The sequence below is a fragment of the Periplaneta americana genome, chromosome 15 (genome assembly GCF_040183065.1).
Source record: "Periplaneta americana isolate PAMFEO1 chromosome 15, P.americana_PAMFEO1_priV1, whole genome shotgun sequence".
NCBI lineage: Eukaryota > Metazoa > Arthropoda > Insecta > Blattodea > Blattidae > Periplaneta > Periplaneta americana.
The window spans coordinates 105,311,268-105,334,017 of record NC_091131.1 but is presented as its reverse complement, the minus strand read 5'-3'; the positions used below and the strand labels follow the sequence as shown (position 1 = coordinate 105,334,017).

The following is a 22,750-nucleotide window of genomic DNA, read 5'->3' as shown; positions in this document are numbered from 1 at the left end:
TAGGATTGGAGAGGACGCAATCATCATATTATATTAATAGAGTTGGAGAATATAAGAATTTTAATACTGATTTAACATTCTCGATTAATTTTGTTAATGAAATACAAAAACCTAACACAATTTTGTAAATTTTGTAATATATTTTTACAATAAAAAAGATCCGTTGAGCCAGCCACGTGCAGCCACATACATTTAAATATGCTGATGTTTACACACGTTTACATTGAACATATTCTCGATGGCTAAGTGGTAACCATATTCTCGGCTTAAATCTGCCAAAATTTGTGAACACTTTAAAAAAATTCTCAACACTATTGTCCCTTTGACAGGAATGTAAAGTCTAGGATCTTGTCATAAATGTATAGAACTTGCGCTCCTCAATGAAAGGGCTCCAGGAAAAATTTGCTGTCCATTTCTCACCTTCGTCAAAATAAAACTTCTTCATGCTCGTTTGTCATTTTACAACGTAATTAATTTTTTTGAGGCGCATCACATTAGAAATTGAATTTACAACGCCATGTTGACAAACCAGAAAGTTCTACATAAATATATACTCGGGAATTCGTGGGCGATTCCCAGTGTCGAATGAAATTATACTTACGGACAAAATCGGGAGATGATAGTTCTCCTCGAGGTACTTCCGTTTCTTTCAACGGTAAACATTTCATTGCCTCATCTTCGTGTCGCTTACAATTTTCCCCAATTTCATATCGTTTTAAAATATTATGCTGCAATATCAGATGAAGATGAATTGTCACATGTACAGATTTCATCGTGTAGCGGCCACAATCATAGCAGTGCCGGTTTTATGGGGAAGTACGGTATCGAAGGATTCTTGGGTGACACTGATTGCTGAGACCCACTTGTATATCTTATAGACTTGAGTAATATCTGGTGACGGTTAGGACAGCCTGAGCCCATATATCTCTGTCTCGCTCTCTCTCTCTCTCTCTCACTGTGTGTGTGTGTGTGTGTGTGTGTGTGTGTGTGTGTGTGTTAGCGGTCTTGTGGCTAACATACTGGCAGCTGGAACCGATGTTCAATAGTTCAAACCCTGCAGAGAGCGATGGGCCCAAGGGCGATAAAATCATTTGCGCGTCTCTCTCCGAGACGGATACTGAATATGTTGTATTTATCTCTTAAGGAGATTTTTTATGAGTCACTTTAAGCACAGTGCATACATTTTATCTTTCCACGCTAGCGTACAGGACGAGAGTCGGCAGTGAGTATCTCTGCGCGCTGCCATTCGAACACATATACAGAATGTAACAAAAAGGTATGTCAAAACTTGGGTACACATTCCTCACGTATAGAGGATGAAAATATGTTATATGAACATGGGTCGGGTAACGCTTTATTTCTTTGTTAGAGCTCCTTTTATACGAGTACAACTCTGCTTACATTGTATGGTGCGCAAAATAGTGTGGAATGCTATCATAGCTATCATGTAGCAACAAGCACACCCTACAACAATCTGATTAGATGCAGACTTTTTTTTATTTATCTCCGGTTATAATGTCATTATTACTAATGAGGTGAGGTTAAGGTGTGGGTGATGTGCTGTACATTTCCTTTCTGTGCGTTTCCCACAGTTCTGATATGGGATGTAATGTAGGCCCTACACCATAGCTGTGATGGCATTCCACATAAAAAACAAAATAGCTTGCGCACCGTATAATGTAAGCATAGTTTATAAAAAGAGCTCTAACAAGGAAATAGGACTAAAGCTTTTCTGGACCCATGTTCATATAACATATTTTCATCCTTTACGTGTGAGAAATGTTTCCCTAAAGTTTCGACATATCTTTTTGTTACACCCTGTAGAGTCGCTGATAAAACGGCTGCCTTATTGTGTGCAATACTGAGTTGAGTTTCAGAACAGTAAATGTTATTGTGTGTAGTGCTGAATTTCATTTCTCACATTGTCTGTTGCTTGAGTCATGGTTCAGAGATTTAATACAGAAGAAAGAATTTTCATTTTCCGTAACTTCATTTGCTCAGTGTCGTACAGAATTTCAAGAACATTTATCTGAGATTGATCCACCTGAAAGGACTACAGTTCATAAAATAGTGAATAAATTAAAAACTATGGGAATCAATATTGGAAAAGAATAGAAAACGAAGGCATCATGCTTTAAAGGAGGAGATGTTATATGATATCGGTGCTCAATTAGAAAAATCGCCATAAAAATCTCTCATGAAGTTAGGACAAATGAAGATCAGGCATACATCAGCACTATAATGCTACAAAATTACTAAAACCGAGAAGTAGCGAACATTTTGGAAGCAGAGCTGTAACGTGTGAATCAAAACGTGTTTAAGCCACACAACGCCAGCCTTGCAGCAAATAAGGCACATTTTCAATATCGTCTTTGAAAAGGTAACATTTTCTATCACTTTTACAATTTCAAATTGTAAAAAACTGTCGTTCTACGGTTTATCTAGCGTGTTCTACATTCATAACCGAACGGTCAGTGGGCCGGTCATGTGTGGGCAGCTGCGCTTCCACTCTACTTCTGCTAGTGTGGAAAGCTAAAATGTATGCACTGTATAATACTTAATAAAGAAGCCAAGTTCGTAGAAGGTACCATAAAGACTATCACGGCCACTGCCTACGTATAGGCAGACATCATCCTCGCCTAATTCTATCACAGAATACAGGAGTCTTATATAAGAAATGAAATCCACATTGGTAGGCTAAGCAGAAGATGGTGAAATTCACATGAGGAAAGAACTAAAATGTTAATCGTTTTCGAGTGTTACTAACTCCTTGTTCAAATTCAAATTTTTAAATAAAGATGTGCGGATATATAGGCTATTCAAACGGGATTCCGTATTGTAAATTCACATCGGTAAGAAAGCAGACATCAGAAGATATTATACAGAGATACTGAAAGTTTACTCTAAATAAAGTGTAACACAAGAGACAATTCCAACTAGGCATTTCTCACCAAAATCAGATTCATAACACAGATAAAACATAAAGCACAACTGTCCTGTTTGACCTGTTCACCATCATCATTAGTAAAATAGTGTGATAGTCACTTACCTGTTTCCCCAGTCGATCTTGGACGTGATCTTGAGTTTCAGCTCCCGCATCTGGTCCTGAGTTAGTGTCCCCGTCAGGAGTTGACGCCTCCAATCCAGTAGCTCGCGCATTACTTTACGTAGTGTTGAGAACTTGTACGTTTCCCGATCCTGTGAACAATTACCACTTTTTTGTTCAATGATACTCTAATGTGTATTGAAGATTGATTAATTAATTAGTTTAATCCATTCATTAAGGACGAAAGCAGCTTAGTTGCTGACTCGTTCCGCAAATAATACTATCCAGTACGGCTGCTGTATTTCTACTGCCACTATTTCTGCTATTGGGCTACAACCACAACCAAGCGCTGCTGCTACTGCTGCTGTCGCAGCAGCCGCTACCACCACCAGTACCAACACCACGGCCACCACCACCTGCTACTACCACAGTCTAGTATATACAGTTACGAAGCTCAATACGTACTAAATATGCATCCATAGATAGTTGCTAACCACTAGGATCGCTAATATCGCCTCATTACAGACAATGCGAAATAGTACCGGCACAGTCAATTGTTCCTAGCACCCCCACAGCTCAAGCTTCGTGACTGTATATACTAGACTGTGCTACTACTATATCTGCTACTATTACTACCTGGTATTCATTACCACCACCACCACCACCACCACCACCACCACCACCACTATTATCTTCCATCGGCCTGGTTGGCGCAGTTGGTATAACGCTGGCCGTCTATGGTCGAGGTTGCGGGTTCGATCCCGGGCATTAATAAATATCAAGGAAATTACGACCATTCTAATAACGATCCTATTCTTTATGACAGGGGATATCGCGACACTACATTTGTTCAGAATTAGAGATTAAATACATGTTAGAAAATAAAGAAAATTACACAGTGCATTGGCACTCTCACCTACTAGAAGGCAGGAAAGTAACATTTCATCACAACTATATTAATACCAAAAGAAACTAAAGAAGTACACTGAAAGGTCGAGGAAAGTTTGGCACGAGAGGTAAATCAGTCATTTGAGGAACTCTACTTGTCCAGAAAAATTAAGTTCAAAAAGCCTTGCCATGAGGATAAGCTTATTGAGATTCTCTTCGAACCCTGATTTTTTTATCATCATTCAAACAAGTGTGAATTCTGAGTTGGTGTATTTGAATTCGAAAATTAAATCTCACGGTTTTTGAGCAAATCGGGAGTTATTTCATTAGATCAGGGTTAAAGAATTTGAACTCGTGCTTCAAGCTGCGCTTGGGCTGATTATCTAATTTATTTTTTTCTTTGCTTTTCCTAACTGTAAGGTGAATGTCACGTAGTCCCATAGCATATTCTCGGACTCATCCCGCCAAATATCACCTTGCTGTCACTGATTCCGATGCTATATAACCGTGCAGTTGATACAGCGTACTTAAATAAGAGATTAGAAAAATAAATCGTGGTTCTCAACTGATTCATCATTCTTTTGCCTACATTTTTAGGAAAGTCGAGAAAAATATTTGGCTTCTTTGTTCAAAAGAATGGCTTTTGATATATCATGAAATGATGGAATGGGGATGATGGAATAACAATAGTATTATATACTCACCACGAAGAGTCTCTTCCAGATGTTTCCCCATTCTCTAAGAACCAGTGTCACCTCTCGAACGACTGGATCTTCAATAGGAATGACTGACTCAAACAATCTGTAAACAGATAAAGATACAAACGTTGTTTATTAAAAGTGACCAAGTGTATTCAGGGCTTTCTTATATGTCTATTTAAAAAAAATAAATTACATTCTATTGCAAAATAATGCAAATTTTGAAATTGTTTCAGAAAATGTTCGATATAAAGGGTGTTAGTAATACAACAGTGTATATTTTAACATCTTATTCCTTGGATAAAGTACAACAAAAATCAAGGATTAATACCATATTAACCCCAAAAGAATACTTTCCTCAGAAAAAAAAAAGTTTCCCCTAAATGTTAACTGTTTTAGCCTACTCCATAAGTATTACATATACGATTATGATTTTTACTCTTATAATTAGAGAAACTGAAAAGCATGGTCTAGCTCTTTACAGTTTTAAAATAAAATGGATGGTTTTCTTGCAAATTAAATAAAAAGGTTATACCAAGTATCGTTATTTCTTGCCGTTAAGAAAACTGGCAACCCTATTGCAGTAACTAAGGGACGGAATGCTGCTATTCAGACCTGATTTGGTGTGTGTTTTAGTAGGTGAGCCGGCGATGCGCTATTGCCAAACTACGCATAATTTCAGCCCAATTTTATAATTAACCATGCACTGAATTGCAAAATGCATTTTCATCCATTCTATTGCTCCCTTCAATCTGCACAGTTATATTACTTCCACCTTATATATCTTATTCTTTCAAAAGTAAAGTCAGGAAAGATTTTTAATTAAATTTTATAAAACAGACATCTGCTCTGTTACTGATGTTGCTGAATTGTACTCAAAATAAAGTTAAACAAGAAAACAAAATGACAAAGGGGAAATGAAATTGTGAGAAAAATTTCTGCATAAAGGTACTTTAAGAGGTGAGATAAGAAGATAAGCATTATGAGAATCAGAGATAAAGTCAATACTTTAAAATATGGCGAACAGAACTGCACATAGAGAAAAATGACAATACTTATTCAGAGTGGATGCACATAGAACAACCCAGGGAATGTTATGGATATAAACGCGTTAGGCACAGATGTATATGAAAAAATGTTTTCATAAAGTTATAGTGAATAGAAAAATCTCGAGATCAAAGCAGCATCCAATCAGTGTTAAAGTTCCCGTGAAGAAATATAACCTTCCATTGCCAAAAATAAATGTAATAGGCCTATATTTTGTAGCACAAGTTTTTCTCTTAAAGGCTTACTTACCCCTCATTATCAATTTTGCAGGGTTTCAAGTGTATGTATGATGCTGGAAATATACCCTGCAACAAAAATGACAAATATGACAAATATTTACTGTACAACGGTTAATATTATGTTGAAAATATACTGTAATTATCTCCATCATGAAACAGAATACAGTAATTCGATTCTCGTGTAAGTAAATAGTAATTGCTAGGAAGAGTTAGAAGAAGATTATATGAACATTCAGACTTGCCTTAATTGAACGGTTTTTTGTGGAGAAACCTCGGAACCAGCCTGTAAAGATACAAAAAAAAAAAGCGTTATGAGAATTCGACAGAGGCAAGAGGGGAGTATAAGAAGTGAAATTTCGAGGTACGATAAGTATTCTGTTCGATAAAAAAAAAACTGAATGAATGTAACAGACTAACTGCATAAGGAAGTGGATGAGGAGGTAAATGTGAAGGAATTGGTGAAATCATCTCAAGAAAACATTTATGGAATATTTTAAAATTTGCCACCATTTTAATTAGCTCATTAGACACACTGATCCCTGTTATCATATACAGATGTTCATGAAAGTTTGTGAAAATATTAATGCAGCTTAATGTACTATGACAATCAGTTTTGGAAGAATAAACATTCTTCTGGAACTTATTATGAACTATAGAAATCTCAGAAAACATGAAAAACATCAAACAAGAGTCAAGAAAAATGACTACCAATGAAACTTAATACAAAACGACTTCAATGTGTAATGCATTATTTGTAATTCATATTAAAGTAAGAAAGCAAGCAACTAGTAAAAATCAATTAATCAACAAATAAATTTACGAATTATTTTCAACAAAATTTTCTAAGTCAAAACAGGTCACTCCATTAATTCATAAGACATGAAATAGTTTCATTAATACTCATGTTTTTGGTAATCATATTCTTTCCAGTCCTTGCTATGTGTCATTTTCAATTGTATCTGCAATATCTTTTCCCATATAATTTAACTGAATAATTTATACATCTTGATTACACAACGTTTAACACTGTATCACTTCGGAATAAGTATGATATTCTCAACACACAACTCAATTTCAAAACATATACAGTCTTTGACTCTACACTACGAACGCACCCACACAGGAAACGAGAGGCGCCAACACCAACAACGACCAGTTCTGAAGATGACCCAAAATAGGTCCAAACATGTTAACAAGTTACGTTAAAATTTAACACAAGAAAGACTTATCATACATATTCCGAACTGAATAATTTACTTCTCTTTTCATTGAATTTCTTGTCTTGGCTGCAACAGGTCTTATAAAACAAATTTTAGTCATTTCCAATCTTTTAATCGTTTTCAAAGTCCTTGTTTCGCAGACATAGGTGTATAAATGGTACGACTGTCATTACTTCATACAATATTCAGATTGATTGTTTTCGAACCTTTACAAGTAGGCCCTGTTTTAATGTGGAAGAGAAATATCTAACTGTATTAATATTCTCTCAATCTATATTTCCCAACAACTGACGTGTCTCTCAGGCAACTACTTTTTTTTTTACAAAGTATTTTATTAAAATCAGCTACGTAGTTGAGTTTATGAACAATTACTTGTAACAGTACTTTGACTTGATAGATTGAAAAAAATAATTACATTGATCTAGGATAATATGTTAATATCGTTCTCTCTTAATATATATATATATATATATATATATATATATATATATATATATATATATATATATATAATCCAATCTTCCTCAACATTTAAAACGACATTGAAAATGTCTTACAAGAAATTTGTATACAAGAAACTAAAATTTGCAGTAGATAATATTTCACATAATGAAAATTTATAAAAATACAGATAAAAAAATAGACTGAGAAAATTCAACTGTAATTTGAATTGAAGTACAAATGTCGCCGTAAAATCTGCAGAGAACCCTTCAAAGCTATAATAGAAATATAGAATAATAGTTCGGATATAAGACATTTTCCCACTTATTACTAACAATTTATATACATTTAAATTGTAAGGGATTATTTGTCTTACATTTCGTCCAAACTATATGGAACAAGAGTTCCTCATAATTAGATAGACCTACCGTAACATCCGATTCTTTGTTGTGGATTATATTATTTTGGCTATCAATAAAGTAGGTATATTAACATTTATATTCCCTTTTATCATATTGAAGTTATATTTCAGCGAGTCTGCATAACATTAATAAACATTATTTCTTCTGTAGTGCATGGTATATACCTGTTTTTTTTTTAAGATGGGATATGACAGTAGCGTTGCGATCGGAAAAACAACTGAATGTCACATAGCGTGGTAGGCCTGTTGCTATGGTAACAACGGTTGAGTTACAGTGTTAGCATTGATACGTTTTGTCTTTTATTCTCTGCCGATTTTTGAATTTTTTTTTTTTACCTTCGCATCAATGTCAATGAATGTTTTAACGTCAGCCATCTAATGTCAATTGCTTGCTCTCATCAGCTGACAGAGTGGTAGTCCATATTGGCAACATAATTCCAAGCTCGGCCGCTTAACTGTCACGTTCCATCTTTCAAAAAAACAGGTATAGCTATCTTACTAACACAAATATTTATTGCTGAGAAATGAAGTTGAAGAAGTAGAAGTAGAAGGAGCAGAAGATAAGCTTTGTCTTTTGAACATTAAGAATAATTTACTGGAAAAACAGAATTATTCAGATATTCAACCAGTTATTGCTATGGAGAATGTAACAGAATAATAGTCGTCATGGAAATCCTCTTTATACGAAATACGATACGGAATATTACAGTGAGTCAACCTGAGAGGATGGTGTCAATTCAGTTTATCTGCTTAGTGTCCTCGTCCTCTGTCAATGTACATAGATGTCCTCTATATTTACTACTATCAAATTCAGCGAATGCCTTACGAAATTTAAACATAGATGGCATCAACCATCTAGTAGGTGCTGCCACCTTACATTCTAACAAAGTCTCTCCTACAAACATTGCGTAATAAAAAAAAATGCGACACTGCTGCCACCTATTACTGAGAATCCGTACTACTTACAGATCAAAGCTGTAACCACGTTAGTGTAACAAAGACACAAAGGACTTGGAAGCAGGAGAGAGAGAGGGGGGGAGGGCAAGTTCATGCACATGGCGTCAAGTGTCATTAGTCATTACATTCGACTCCCTTCAGTATTTGTAATTTATCATGAGTTCATGATGAAGAATTAAATTCATGAAGGAACCTACCACTTTGTATTTTTGTACTATCATATGCGGACACTAAAAGGAAGGCAGAAAATAGGAAAGATTGAAGAATGCTGGGTTTGCAGTGAAAGACCTGCCATCTGGCAGAACACTATGAATATGTATACCATAACGACAAAAGAAGAGTTCCCACGTGTATTGTAATGTGAATTCTGACACTTTAAACTAGGAAAGTTCTGAAGAAAACAATGTATGTGTACTTTATTTTTATGACAGTATTCCCTCAGTTCTTTATTTTACCGGAAGTTGCATAAGTTCCATGGTTATAGACCGTCAAGGTTACAAGAAGAGAGCAATAATTCATTTTATACGTCAATATGCAGTTGCATAAAGGAAGCATTAAATACACGAATATGAGACAAATAGTGTTTTCATAATACCATATTTACATTGTTCTTATACAATTATTTACAATTCATATTATTATAAATAGTTTCTCCTGCTACACTCCACAATTTCTCAGCAATTCACAATTTCATTAACAAGAAACAAATGCATCGTGTCGCCTTCCTGAGAAGACAAACTCCAAGGGAGCCACAACCAGCGAACTTTTTTACAGGTAATATATACACGAGATATCATGGAGAAAACGCCGATAATGAGTAATCTATGCGGATATGGCGTGATAAAAACAAGCACACCAAATTCATATACTCCAATATAAAATAAAATTAATCCGCGGCGCAACAGCCAATTAACAGCCAGGGCTGATCACAGTGTTGTCAGACTAGCAACACTAAAATCCCTCGTAATAATCAAATTCCACACATGGCTTTAGAAAACATTTTTGTGCACTATAATCACGCAGAATATATATATATATATATATATATATATATATGCTAATTAATTACATAGTTTTCTGCATCCAACGCTGGTCTAATGTCCCTCAGGTATTCATACTTTTATTATCGCAACAGTACTTTTAGAAATAGGGCCTATCTTCCATTGAATAAAACTGTTCAGATAGTATTTAAATTTATGTATGTACTAGCCGTACCCGTGCGCTCCGCTGCACATGTTAGAAATAAATATAAAGTAATTACATAATTAAAATAGGACATCTGCCCCAGGGAATATTCGTGTTTGATAGAAGGATAAATAGTTTAATATGTTACTTAGTTTAAATTGTATTTAAGTAATTAAAATGCGATCATTTTGGTCCAGAGACCACACATTTGGTCCAATGATAATTCCTTTAACATATTTCTTATTTGTTATTACATGCAAATAATTAAAATATGATCATTTGGTTCAGAGAACATCCGTTTCTGATGCAACGATAATCCGTTTAACATTTTTCTAAATTAGTCTTGAATGCATCTTTAATAAATCACTCCAAATTAATAGAGCGGATTGTGTACGAAGATAATTTTTCTGTGCGTAAAGATCTATTTTCATCTTACCTCATTCCTTATATGTAATATTACATCCATCTAGAGAAACTACAAATTTCAGATAGTAAAGGAATTATCCAAATTAGCTTCTGAGATTACTTCATACAAGCAGACAAATTTAATATTATCTGTATATTAATATTGATAAACGTCAAGGCCGCCTTAAATAGACGGAGTCATTTGTTTTAATTTCATTATAGCCATCGATGTCGTTCCTGCAATAACTCCTTTGTGACATATCGATTTTCAGATTTTTGCTCTATTAAATAACTTAAATAGTTATACAGCAAATAATACAATCTCCTATATGTATTTATATTTCTTTCTTTCGAAAATGTAAGAATTCACGATCTCCTATGTACCACTGCCATAGAATGAATAAATCTGTTTTTTCTTCCTACTGAAAAATTTTATATTTTGCACATAGGAATTACGGAACGACACTATAATCTGAGGCGGCGTTAAAAATGTATTGTATTGTTATTTTAAAACTCTTGTATATCCTTAAATATCAGTCCTATCAAAATTTTGCCTGGAATAAAACTTATCGGAAATAATGTTTAAAGAAACTTTTGTTATGTAAAATTTATCACAAAAATCAATAATAAGCGAGATATTTCGATTTATTTAATTCAGGCCCCCTTATAATCCCCTTTAAAATAAAGTATTTTGAATGCCATATAGCCTAAAATCTAAGTTACAACGAACTTCATTTATATTCCAATTTTCAACGAAATCCGTTCAGCCATTATCGCGTAAAAACGTAACAAACATCCAGACAGACAGACAGACTTAAATATCAGTCCTATCAAAATTTTGCCTGGAATAAAACTTACCGGAAATCATTTTTAAAGAAACTTTTGTTATGTAACATTTTTCACAAAAATCAATAATAAGCGAGATATTTCGGTTTATTTAATTCAGGCCCCCTTATAACCCCCCTTTTAAATAAAGTATTTTGAATACCATATAGCCTAAAATTTAAGTTACAACGAACTTAATTAATGCTCCAATTTTCATCGAAATCCGTTCTGCCATTATCGCGTGAAAAGGTAACAAACATCCAGACAGACAGGCAGACAGGCAGACGGACAGACATACATACAAACAAAAATTAAAAAAAAAGCGATCTTCGGTTTCAGGATGATTAATTATACATGTTAACACTAATTACACAAGTCTGCTATGAAATTCCTGCCTCCAAAGTTTTAATGTTTTTAGGGTATTTTTAGCATGCTGAAATCAAATTCGAAGCCACAAAGTTCCTATCACGTACCATTTTTTGTTATTTTAATTTTCTTATAATATATTACGACAATTTATAGCGTAATTATTTAAACTGTAATACTTTAACATTATGTAGGTTTAGTATGTTAGGATATGAAAACCAAATGTATTCAACATATTTTTAAGGTGTTTATATTGAAAACCAAGGACACTGAATGTTTCTTAACAGATTGGGGGTGCAAGCACATAAGGAAGTTACGGCGAAATAACGTGCAGTCTTGTCATTATTTTTATTTGTGAAAGATAGAAATGTCAGCCACTCCTTGGTGAGAGACTGAGCTCAACTCGTCTAGTTTCTCTCACATTTCATTAGTCTGCGTTTCATCTGGAAACGAAACGAAATAAATTTGAAGCTTTATTGTGGAGTAGAATGTTGAAAGTTTTTATTTCAGTAAGAAAGTATTTACCATGTTGCCTCAAGAATGTCTAAATAATCCAGACCACTTTTGTTATATAACTTATGTAGGATATACACATTGCCTAAGCAGAGGTGTAATATTACAGATTTTGTAAAAAAAGTCATATCATGCCTATTTTGGAATCAAACTTGGAGACCAAAGTATAGGTTGGGCACCACACAAAGTATGTAGGGTATGCACTGAAGAACTTCGTCATTTGATCAATTGGAGAAGACCGTTGCTATCTTTTGGAGTACCTATGGTTTGGAGAGAGCAGTCAAACCATAGTAATGACTGCTATTTCTGTTCGTGTGATGTGAAGGGGTACGATTCTAAACATAAAAATCAAATCGCATATTCAGTTGTTCGGTCAGCTATTTTACTTGTGCCTAATGTACCAATCCCTGTGCGACCAGAAAATCTTAAACAAACATCATTCTATTGGTACTGACAACGTGAAATAGGTTTTAAATACTTTTTCTCCGAAGATGATAATCTTGTATATTGCAGTAATGTGAAAGAATTTATGCTAAAACTTGGACTTCCAAACTATGACCTAAGTGAATGGAGACTGTTCATTGATGCTTCCAAGCGAAGTTTAAAGGATTTCCTCCTTCATAACGGAAATATTTTTGGTTCAGTGCCCGTTGCCTATTCAGTGATCCTCAAAAAATCATACACAAACTTGCAACTCCTGTTATTGCGACTATGGGAACACAACTGGCAAATTTGTGATGATTTCAAAGTTCTTACTATGTTGCTGCGTCAACAATCTGGTTTTACCAAATTTCCATGCATTCTTTGCCTGTGGGATTAGTATGGCACGAGTTGATCATTGGACTATGAAACACTGCCACCTTGACAAAATATGGAAGTTGGTTGTAAGAATGTTGTGCGCCAAAGCCTTGTGAGTTTCCGGGTAGCTCAGTTGGGAGAGCGTTGGTACGTTTAACCAAAGGTCCCGGGTTCGATACCCGGGCCCGGAACAATTTTTCCCTCGAAATTATTCAAATCAACTTTACAGGGAGTTATGCCTGAAAGCTTGATTTGCATAATACACGTCACTCTTCGTTAAGAGAAAACCACAATTTAAGTCACGCAGAGTTAGTGTGCACCCAATGTTGATTGCTTGACGGTTGTCAGCCCACTTTGAGGTCTGTGGATATAGAGGGAAAAATTGGATCGGTGTCTGGTAGAGTTCCCGGGTAGCTCAGTTGGGAGAGCGTTGGTACGTTTAACCAAAGGTCCCGGGTTTGATACCCGGCCCCGGAACAATTTTTCCCTCGAAATTATTCAAATCAACTTTACAGGGAGTTATGCCTGAAAGCTTGATTTGCAGTATGCTTGGTGATTATTGTTGGATGTTAAAGCGTGAAATACCTGAAGAGAAACGTAAAAGAAAGAGGAACAGGAGGACTTTCTCAACTAAGAAGCAAGTGGTGTAATTTTTGTGATACATTGTGCTAATTTATACATCCAATAGTGAAGTAAACAAGACAAAACAAAGCAAAAACATTCTAGTGACATGTATGAACAACCATACACATAATTTCAGCAAGTTGTGTCTTTTAAATATTGTTTTTGAATTTGAAATAAAAAAGTGAATTGAAAAAGTTTGTGATGAAATTCACGAAATTATAAAATACATTTAAAGTAATTTTGCAAAGAAACCTGATGTGATAGAAGCAAACGGATTGAAAATTCGGACTCAGCACATCGACATTATATAAAATCACATTACTTAGTTTAGGCAACAAACACAAAGTTGAAATTCGCAGGCTAGTGTTATTTTTGGAAAATCGAAAATTACCAGAAAAATTTCGCTTACAGAATTATTATTAGTATAGATTATGCATATATATTATTTACCTATTTATTTATATTCAGTATTATTTGTTTAAATACTGTGTACATTCAGCAATTTAATCTTAGATAATACAAAATATATTTGTTACGGGTCGCATATGGAGCAAATCAGAGATAGGGAAAACCAGAAACCAGACAAGTGATTGAGCTTATTGTTACTTTTTCACCCACCCTCTCAACATGATCCGTAGCGATAAAAATTTGTTTTCTAAGTCAATACCATCCCCCTCAAGTTCATTGTCAGGTAGCTGTCTGAGCCCTTGAGCAGTGTCCAGTATTTCCTTGTCACTCAGAACTTTGAAACCTAGAGAGAAAGTCTATAAAGAAAGAGCCAAAAATCTTCAAACAGAATGACAAAACCCAAGCTACCCCTACAAATTAAGCGCGGTTTAGATCATTTATGGACTCTAGAGTCAAATGTACAGGTATTTCTATATGCACATTTATTTTTTAACTAACTAAAATTTTAGTGGGTCTAGTTGTGAGACTTACACACAAAGTTCACACAGCCAATCATTACACACAACATTCCAAATAGGAATCAAAATTACACACATTTTGTGGAATTCCACACAGTCTGGCAACACTGGACGACTGTTGGGCTCACGTCAAGGCCTGTATATTTGCATTAATATACATAATACTTGTCAATGAATAGTTTATTTCCACAAAGCATAATAAGGTCTACCGAGTGAGTTGGTTCATGCCTATCGCATGGGACTCGCATTTGGGAGGTCCGTGCTTCGATTCCCGGACCGACCTACCTGTCTGTGGTTTTTCCGTGATTTTTCACGTTACTTAGGCAAATGCCGGGTTGGAATTTTCATTGCCACGGTCCATTTTCCCTTCCCCTCTCGTGAAGAAAAAGAATTTAGATTTCACATCATATCATTCACTTTCCTCATTTCATTCAATAGACATATACAGGTCAAGACTCATGTCTTCATCCTCTTACGGGAGGGGGCATTCTCTCCGCAATCGTTCCTGGGTTCCCAGCCTTCCGCAATATCTCTGCCAGGATTCATTCCTTAAGAGCACTTCCAAGGGCGCTTCGACACCTTGGAAGGGCCGTTGGAATGGATCCTGGCGATGTGAACTTGGAGCGGGGGAGGGTAGGAGGTCCCCATTGGGTGAGCGGGTGAGGGATCACATGCGGCCGGTGGGCTTGTACACCCTCATCCCCATTCATCCCATAACACTCGGGGTGCACAATAGGACTCAGTATGGTCGACGTGCATAGGGTCGTCCTAATCCGCCCATAGCCACCGTGACCTGACCTAACCTAACCTATAATATGATCTGATTCTCTGTGGGGAAAAAAAGATTTTTCTCTTTTCGAGAACTCGTCCGCCATTCATCCCCGCATGTATTGTAACATCCGGAATATTGTATCCAATCTAGTATTGTTATACTTCGCTTCTTCCCTCGTCCACGAAAGGCCTTTAAGATAGCAACGCAGGACGTGTGAGGAACACCTAAAGTTTGTCTATGGCCCACTTAATTAAGGATAATGATCTTGTAGCTGCTTTAAATATTCCTTCCGAGTAGCCTATGTCGCTTTCAAAAGGAACAATGCTCAACATTTGTCGCCCCTTACCAATCATGTAATTCGGGTTTAAGCTCACGAACTCTGGTATATAGCAAACGTGGTAATCACTGGACAAACGAGGACAATTTTTCCGCAAATATCTAAAACAAAACTGCTGATTACCAACCAGAGAACAGGGTTTTATTCTCAGTGTAAGAAGTGGATTAATTATTAATTGGTTTTATAAAGTGTTCCAGAGATTTTTTATATTTTACACCATGTTATAGATGAGAAACATCCAACATTTCGGAGCTGTGGATTGGCAGATAAAGAAGAATCTAACTAGTGGATCCTAAAAACCTCGTACTGCAACCTTTACAATTTATAAGGCTATTTTGTGTTCATGAGACGATAAGGTCACAATAAAGCTAAGGCGGAATAACAATCACTGAGAAAACAGAATTAGTTCCTTTGCTTCCAACATATCTGACAGGATGTCTCTGGAATCAAATCCCGATGCTCTTTGATGGGAGGCCATGAGTTGATTGAGCTACGGCTCGATACGCCAGGTGATAGGAAGCAATGCTGCTGTGTGAAATGTGCAAATGGATTTCTTGACTTTTATGTGGTATGGATCTCGCAATACTGCAATTCCATTCTACTAAATAACGAGGAATCACGGATCGCATGCTAACCAAGCTCTATTTCTGCTCTGTAAAAGGGGAATCTTATTGCTCTGTATCCAATATATCTGTCTTAAATCTTAAATTTATGGCCTATTATAAATAAAGCAGAATATATTGGTGAAATGAAAATTGTATTCTGTGGCTAGTCTATGTCTCATATAATTCAAACAGAAATCGAAGTTGTATTTCATATTTATTGCTTTCTGCGCCTCATGTAACATTAAACATTTCACAGCTGCCAAATGTGGTATTTTTTTTATCCCCCGAACATATTAGCTGTAAATCTACAAAAATAATTTCCGCCTTGGATTCCAAACATTGTTGTGATGTCAGAATAGTGTTTTCTTGTACTGTATGGTGTTACAGGCAGCACAGAACTTCAGTAATCTCAAAGGTACTTCTCGGTAGAAAATTTGTTGTATAGCTCCTATGCAGTACGAGTATGTCCCCCTTAAGGAACTCTCTTGAGGCGCAGAAGCTACCATTGTTACTGTTCCGATGATAACAGTAAACCCCCGTTAATAGCGAATTATGGAAATAAGTGTTAAGAAGGAAATGGTAGCACTCCAAGCAAACCTGCCACAGTATAGTTTTCCCCATTACAGATTTCACGTCTTGTTCTCGACAGGCCTTCAACTCGAATCTCCAGTATGGGAATGTAGACGCTTTTTACTTTTTAATTAATGTATGTATGTATGTATGTATGTATGTATGTATGTATGTATGTATGTATGTATGTATTTATTTATTTATTTATTTATTTATTCACACTGCAATGGGTATATACCCGGTGGCAGTGATAAACTAATTACACTCAATAATGACAATAATAAACTTATTAATTAAAAATACAATTGATAATAACACTAATAATTAATACTAACAATAATTTATAATAATAATAATAATAATAATAATAATAATAATAACAACAACAACAACAGGGAATATCCTAAATTAAATGAAACGATCACTTAAAATAACATTTGAAATAAATCTAATTTGTATCTTAAACCTAAGTTCGAACTAAAACCCACGAGTATGATATGTTCATATCTGCACAAGTACCTTTCAACATTACACTCATTTCGCTGTCAACTCACTCACTGCACTGGAACTACGACACATTTCACTGATTCTATCCTGATTACACTAACACTTCAAGAACATTTCACTGTTCAAATACTTTGCACTGCCACTATAAACTATAAAGTACCAGACTAGAATAATATAAAAAAAATGAATTTTTTTTTCTGAATAGGGGCGAATTGATTCTCTTACGTGGATTCGTTTCTACACTGGCATATTACGGCAACCCCAAAAGATAGGCCCATTCTCAACCGACTGTACTACGGCATGCTGTGTATCCAAGGTACACGGAGGCAAACCCGACAAATCTCCTTGACTAACTACCTATGGACATCGCCGACAGCTAAAATCGAAGAAATGCATTACATTTCTATGGAATATTAGTTTAATCTTTACATTGCTTACAAATCTTCACTTCGTATAACCTTTCCTTAAGATAGAAACCCAAGTCAAGTGCATTTAGATCAGGCGATCTGGGAACCCAATCTCTGGATTCTCTGCGTCCTACTCACCGATCGGGGAAGTTGTCGCCAAGCCTATTCCGCACAGGTGTGGCATAATGTGGCTGAGCACCATATCATGTATGAACATTCTGGTCTTTCACCTAACAGATCCAATTCCGGCATCATTTTATGCTAGACCTGCACGGAATTGGCTTAACAACTTCCCCGATCGGTGGATAGGCGACAGAGAACTTAGAGAATGGACTCCCAGATCACCTGACCTGAATCCATTTGACTTGAGTTTCTTGGGTTCTCTTAAGGAAAAGCTACAGTATGAAGGTTCGTTTCCTGCAACATGTACGATCGCGGATTAAGGAAAAGTGTCTTGAAATCAATGACGACATGCTACAACGCGTATGATATGAAGTTCCGCCTCCAAACATGTTTGGAAATCGGATTGGATCATATTGCACATATGAGTATTTTATGATTTAGCAGGACTTCTCGGACATCCTCTACTTTGATTTAACATTTTCGTGTTAATCCCAAGGTTTGCTGCCTAAGTTTATTACATGGGTCTCCGCAGTGGCTCGGCGGTCAGATATTCGACCTGTCACGCAGGCGTTCTGGATTCGGGTCCCGGTCAGACCTGAGATTTTTTATTGAAAAATCCAAAGTGACACTTCTGGCGGACATAGTCGTAGTCAGGATTTTTCTCAGGGGTCTCCTTAAAACCCTATATTAGGCACCTACATCAACCTGTCAACATTTCTCCATTCCGTCACCATTTCATAGCATTCCCCGAAAGCTGCTTGAAACCTAGGTACTCAGCTAACCTTAGTGTAGTCAGCCATTGTGGGGTTCGGAAAGCACCTGGCTTGAGACTAAGCATAATAGATGCCGAAAGGTCGTAGTGCTGGGTCATAGTGTCCTATCCCGAAATTCAATTCAATTCAAAAGTATTTTACATTGATGAATGAGCACAAACGAAAAGGCTCTCTTATTTGCAAATGTGTCTGCATATGCTTTTGTGGATAGTGTATGCGCTTCCCATCCAAGCGGTTTGTGTTTCGATTCACGGCGTGGGCAATGGGAGAGATTATTTTCTTCGTCAATGAGAATGGGTATTTGCCTCGTCTCCTTATCATTCCTTATCGATTCCCGGCGTGGGCAGTGGGAGAGATTATTATCTTTGTCAATGAGAATGTATATTTGCCTTGTTTCCTTATTATGTGCTGTTCTGTACTGCCTCAATGATGACAATGAGCTCTGCTGACCACAGTGCCTGTAAAGTGTTGGTCAACAGATACTTATCCTACCTTACCTCGCACTGGATTGTAAGTCGGTACGAAAGGAGGAAATACGTTACGAAAGAAATAAAGAGAGAAAAAAGAAAGAAAGAACGAAAGAAAGAAAGAAAGAAAGAAAGAAAGAAAGAAAGAAAGAAAGAAAGAAGGAATTCGCAATTGTATAAAAGTCAGATTACAACACACGTAAAAAAATAAGAGAGGGTTTACAAAGGCTGCGAAATATTTCAAATAAAGGAGGAAGTATTACGAAATACTGGTTCAAATAACAACGTTGAGAATCATCATAATCAATGTCATCATCTCTTCATGGATTGAATCCTCTGGTCCGTTCAGCTCACTAAGAAACGAATGTTGGGGACATTCGGGAGCAAAACCGATATTTCAGACGTGTCCAGTGATACACAAAGGCTGTAGGCAGCATGCAATAACGTTGGTCATGTACGTACAAGCATCAATTTTCAGGCATTAGCTTAATTATTGTACAAAATTACAAATTGAAGTCAATACACATTGTGAAGCAAACAACGAGAGGAGATGGTTTGAAAAACTTGTGTCCCTTGTGGAGTTGTATAATTTGTGCACTCTCTGGAAATAGCAATTAAAACTCGCACATTCTTGGCTTGTTATCTCGTGCGAAACTTCAGTAATGTTGCGAAGGAAGGAAATGAGTTTATCTGTTGAGAAATTAAACTTACCCGCGCATTCCTCCAGGATTTGAACAGTTTCTCCGATCTCCAAGGGCAGACCATAGCGTGTCTCTCCTCGCCAGTTGTACACGGCTGCAAAACACAAACATTCCACAATTAGCCATATCAATTAAATTACCGATATTTAAAAAAATTATCTTAATACAAAACATGTGCAGTATTTTGCAAAATAATAGATAAGAACACTTTTATAAAAGTATCATTGTAAATTCGATGTAATAATGACCTATGCAACTCATACGTTTATTAAATAAAAATTTAATAAAACACTTAAAAAGCAAATCTAGTAGCGTTTGAACGGATGCGCTGCGGTATTTTTTTTTTCGTAACTTATTTGTGAACGGACATAATCTATTCAGTGAGGCATTCTGAACTGCTGATAGTCTTCTCTCCCCTTTTTGATTATACAAAGTATAAAGACAAAGTACAATGATGAGGCAAAAAAAAATCTATTTCGATATATTTATAGAAATACAAATTTAAGGATATCAGATATTATAAAAATGTCATCTGTCTGTGCGTCCATGTACACCGGCGTCCAAAGATATCTGACCTACGATTTTATGATCGTGTAAGCGAACTAAGTGGCTAAGTGGAAGAGAAGGCCTGATGACCTTAACTTCGCCAGAATAAATAAATATTATTACTATTCAAATCAAGCTTTCAGGTATAACTCCTGTAAAGTTGATTTGAATAATTTCGAGAGAAAAATTGTTACGGGGCCGGCTATCGAACACGGGACCTTTGGTTAAACGTACCAACGCTCTACCAATTAAGCTACCCGGGAACTCTACCAGACACAGATCCAATTTTTTCCCTCTATATCCACAGACCTCAAAGTGGGCTGACAACTGTCAAGCAACCAACATTGAGTGCACACTAGCTCTATGTGACTTAAATTGTGGTTTTCTGTTAACGAACAGTAACGTATATTATGCAATTGAAGCTTTCAGGTATAACTTCCTGTAAAGTTGATTTGAATAATTTCGAGAGAAAAATTGTTCCGGGGCCGGGTATCGAACCCGGGACCCTTGGTTAAACGTACCAACGCTCTACCCGGGAACTCTATCAGACACCGATCCAATTTTTCCCTCTATATCCACAGACCTCTAAGTGGGCTGACAAACCGTCAAGCAACCAACATTGAGTGCACACTACTGTGTGACTTAAATTGTGGTTTTCTGTTAACGAAGAGTGACGTATATTATGCAAATCAAGCTTTCAGGTATAACTCTCTGTAAAGTTGATTTGAATAATTTCGAGAGAAAAATTGTTCCGGGGCCGGGTATCGAATCCGGGACCTTTGGTTAAACGTACCAACGCTCTACCCGGGAACTCTACCAGACACCGATCCAATTTTTCCCTCTATATCCACAGACCTCTAAGTGGGCTGACAAACCGTCAAGCAACCAACATTGAGTGCACACTAGCTGTGTGACTTAAATTGTGGTTTTCTGTTAACGAAGAGTGACGTATATTATGCAAATCAAGCTTTCAGGTATAACTCTCTGTAAAGTTGATTTGAATAATTTCGAGAGAAAAATTGTTCCGGGGCCGGGTATCGAATCCGGGACCTTTGGTTAAACGTACCAACGCTCAACCAACTGAGCTACCCGGGAACTCTACCAGACACCGAACCAACTTTTCCCCTCTATATCCACAGACCTCAAAGTGGGCTGACAACTGTCAAGCAACCAACACTGAAAAATTGAATCGGTGTCTGGTAGAGTTCCCGGGTAGCTCAGTTGGTAGAGCGTTGGTACGTTTAACCAAAGGTCCCGGGTTCGATACCAGGTCCCGGAACAATTTTTCTCTCGAAATTATTATTATTATTGTTATTATTATTATTGTTATTATTATTATTATTATTATTATTATTATTATTATTATTATTATTATTAAACTTTCTACCACAGGATAAGGCAGAACCAAAAATAAAAAAAAATGACAAACTTTGAAGCAGTTCCACTAGTTCTCAATAGGTGGCACCATTATTGGGGCGGTTAAAAAATGTCGGGGAAAATGATGATGTAAATTAAGCATAAACTATTCTCATAATTAACAATATCAGCGGTTTGCAGTTAACCCCAGTGTTAAGTGTTGCCGCAGGCTTCCGCGGCCGGTGTACATGGTCTTTGGAGAAACTTCCGGACAATACGGTGTTGTCTTGGTGCCTCCACTGCTCTGAGGATGACCGCAGGTCGAAACGTCAGCTACTAGCACCAAGACAACGCGGTATAAGTCCGGAAGTTTCTCCACAGACCATAACCCCAGTGTTGTTTTACAATCAGCAGAGAGGGATGAAATAAAACATTTTATAATGCGGGTATATTTATATGCGATTGGCAGTATTGACTATCATATTCGCCATCTATTCATAGAAAAAATAACTAGAGAAGCTACATTTACACCAACAAATTATCGATCACTATCGATTAGTAGGGTCAGGTATCTTTGAACGTCAGTGTACACAGATTTCTCTTAAACTATATGGAATGGTTTTGTTCATTTTCAGTAGCTCAGTAACTATGAGTCAATTGAACCACGAATAACTGACGCACGCAAAATATAATAATTTTTATGCAAAAATTAACAAATCGACATGAAATCAAAAACACATGAAAGCGATTGATTCGAAATCGACTCCAGTATTTTTTTAATCTTCCTTCTGGCATCAGATGGAGTACCGGTAATAAATTATTGAATTATAAACCCGGTATGTCCCAAAAAGTTCGTTCCAAAGTAATTATCACTTGATCATGTAGCAAGTTCACTGGGTGTACTATTTCTTTTATTGCTTTCATTCAACCATTGCTCCAGCATCAATGTAATCGTAGGCCTATTTGAATAATTTCGGTAAATAAAGA

General features: G+C 36.3%; 1 protein-coding gene across 1 annotated transcript in view; it reads right to left on the bottom strand.

The window, feature by feature from the left end:
• The window catches only part of spg (dedicator of cytokinesis spg), a 657,455-nt gene that overhangs the window by 296,743 nt on the left and 337,962 nt on the right, over positions 1-22,750 (bottom strand). The window contains exons 2-6 of the mRNA XM_069848787.1: positions 19,872-19,955; positions 6,161-6,201; positions 5,929-5,984; positions 4,639-4,735; positions 3,050-3,198 (exon numbers count right to left, since the gene is read on the bottom strand). Of these exons, the coding sequence (XP_069704888.1) occupies positions 3,050-3,198; positions 4,639-4,735; positions 5,929-5,984; positions 6,161-6,201; positions 19,872-19,955 (427 nt within the window). The remainder of the gene's footprint in view (positions 1-3,049; positions 3,199-4,638; positions 4,736-5,928; positions 5,985-6,160; positions 6,202-19,871; positions 19,956-22,750) is intronic.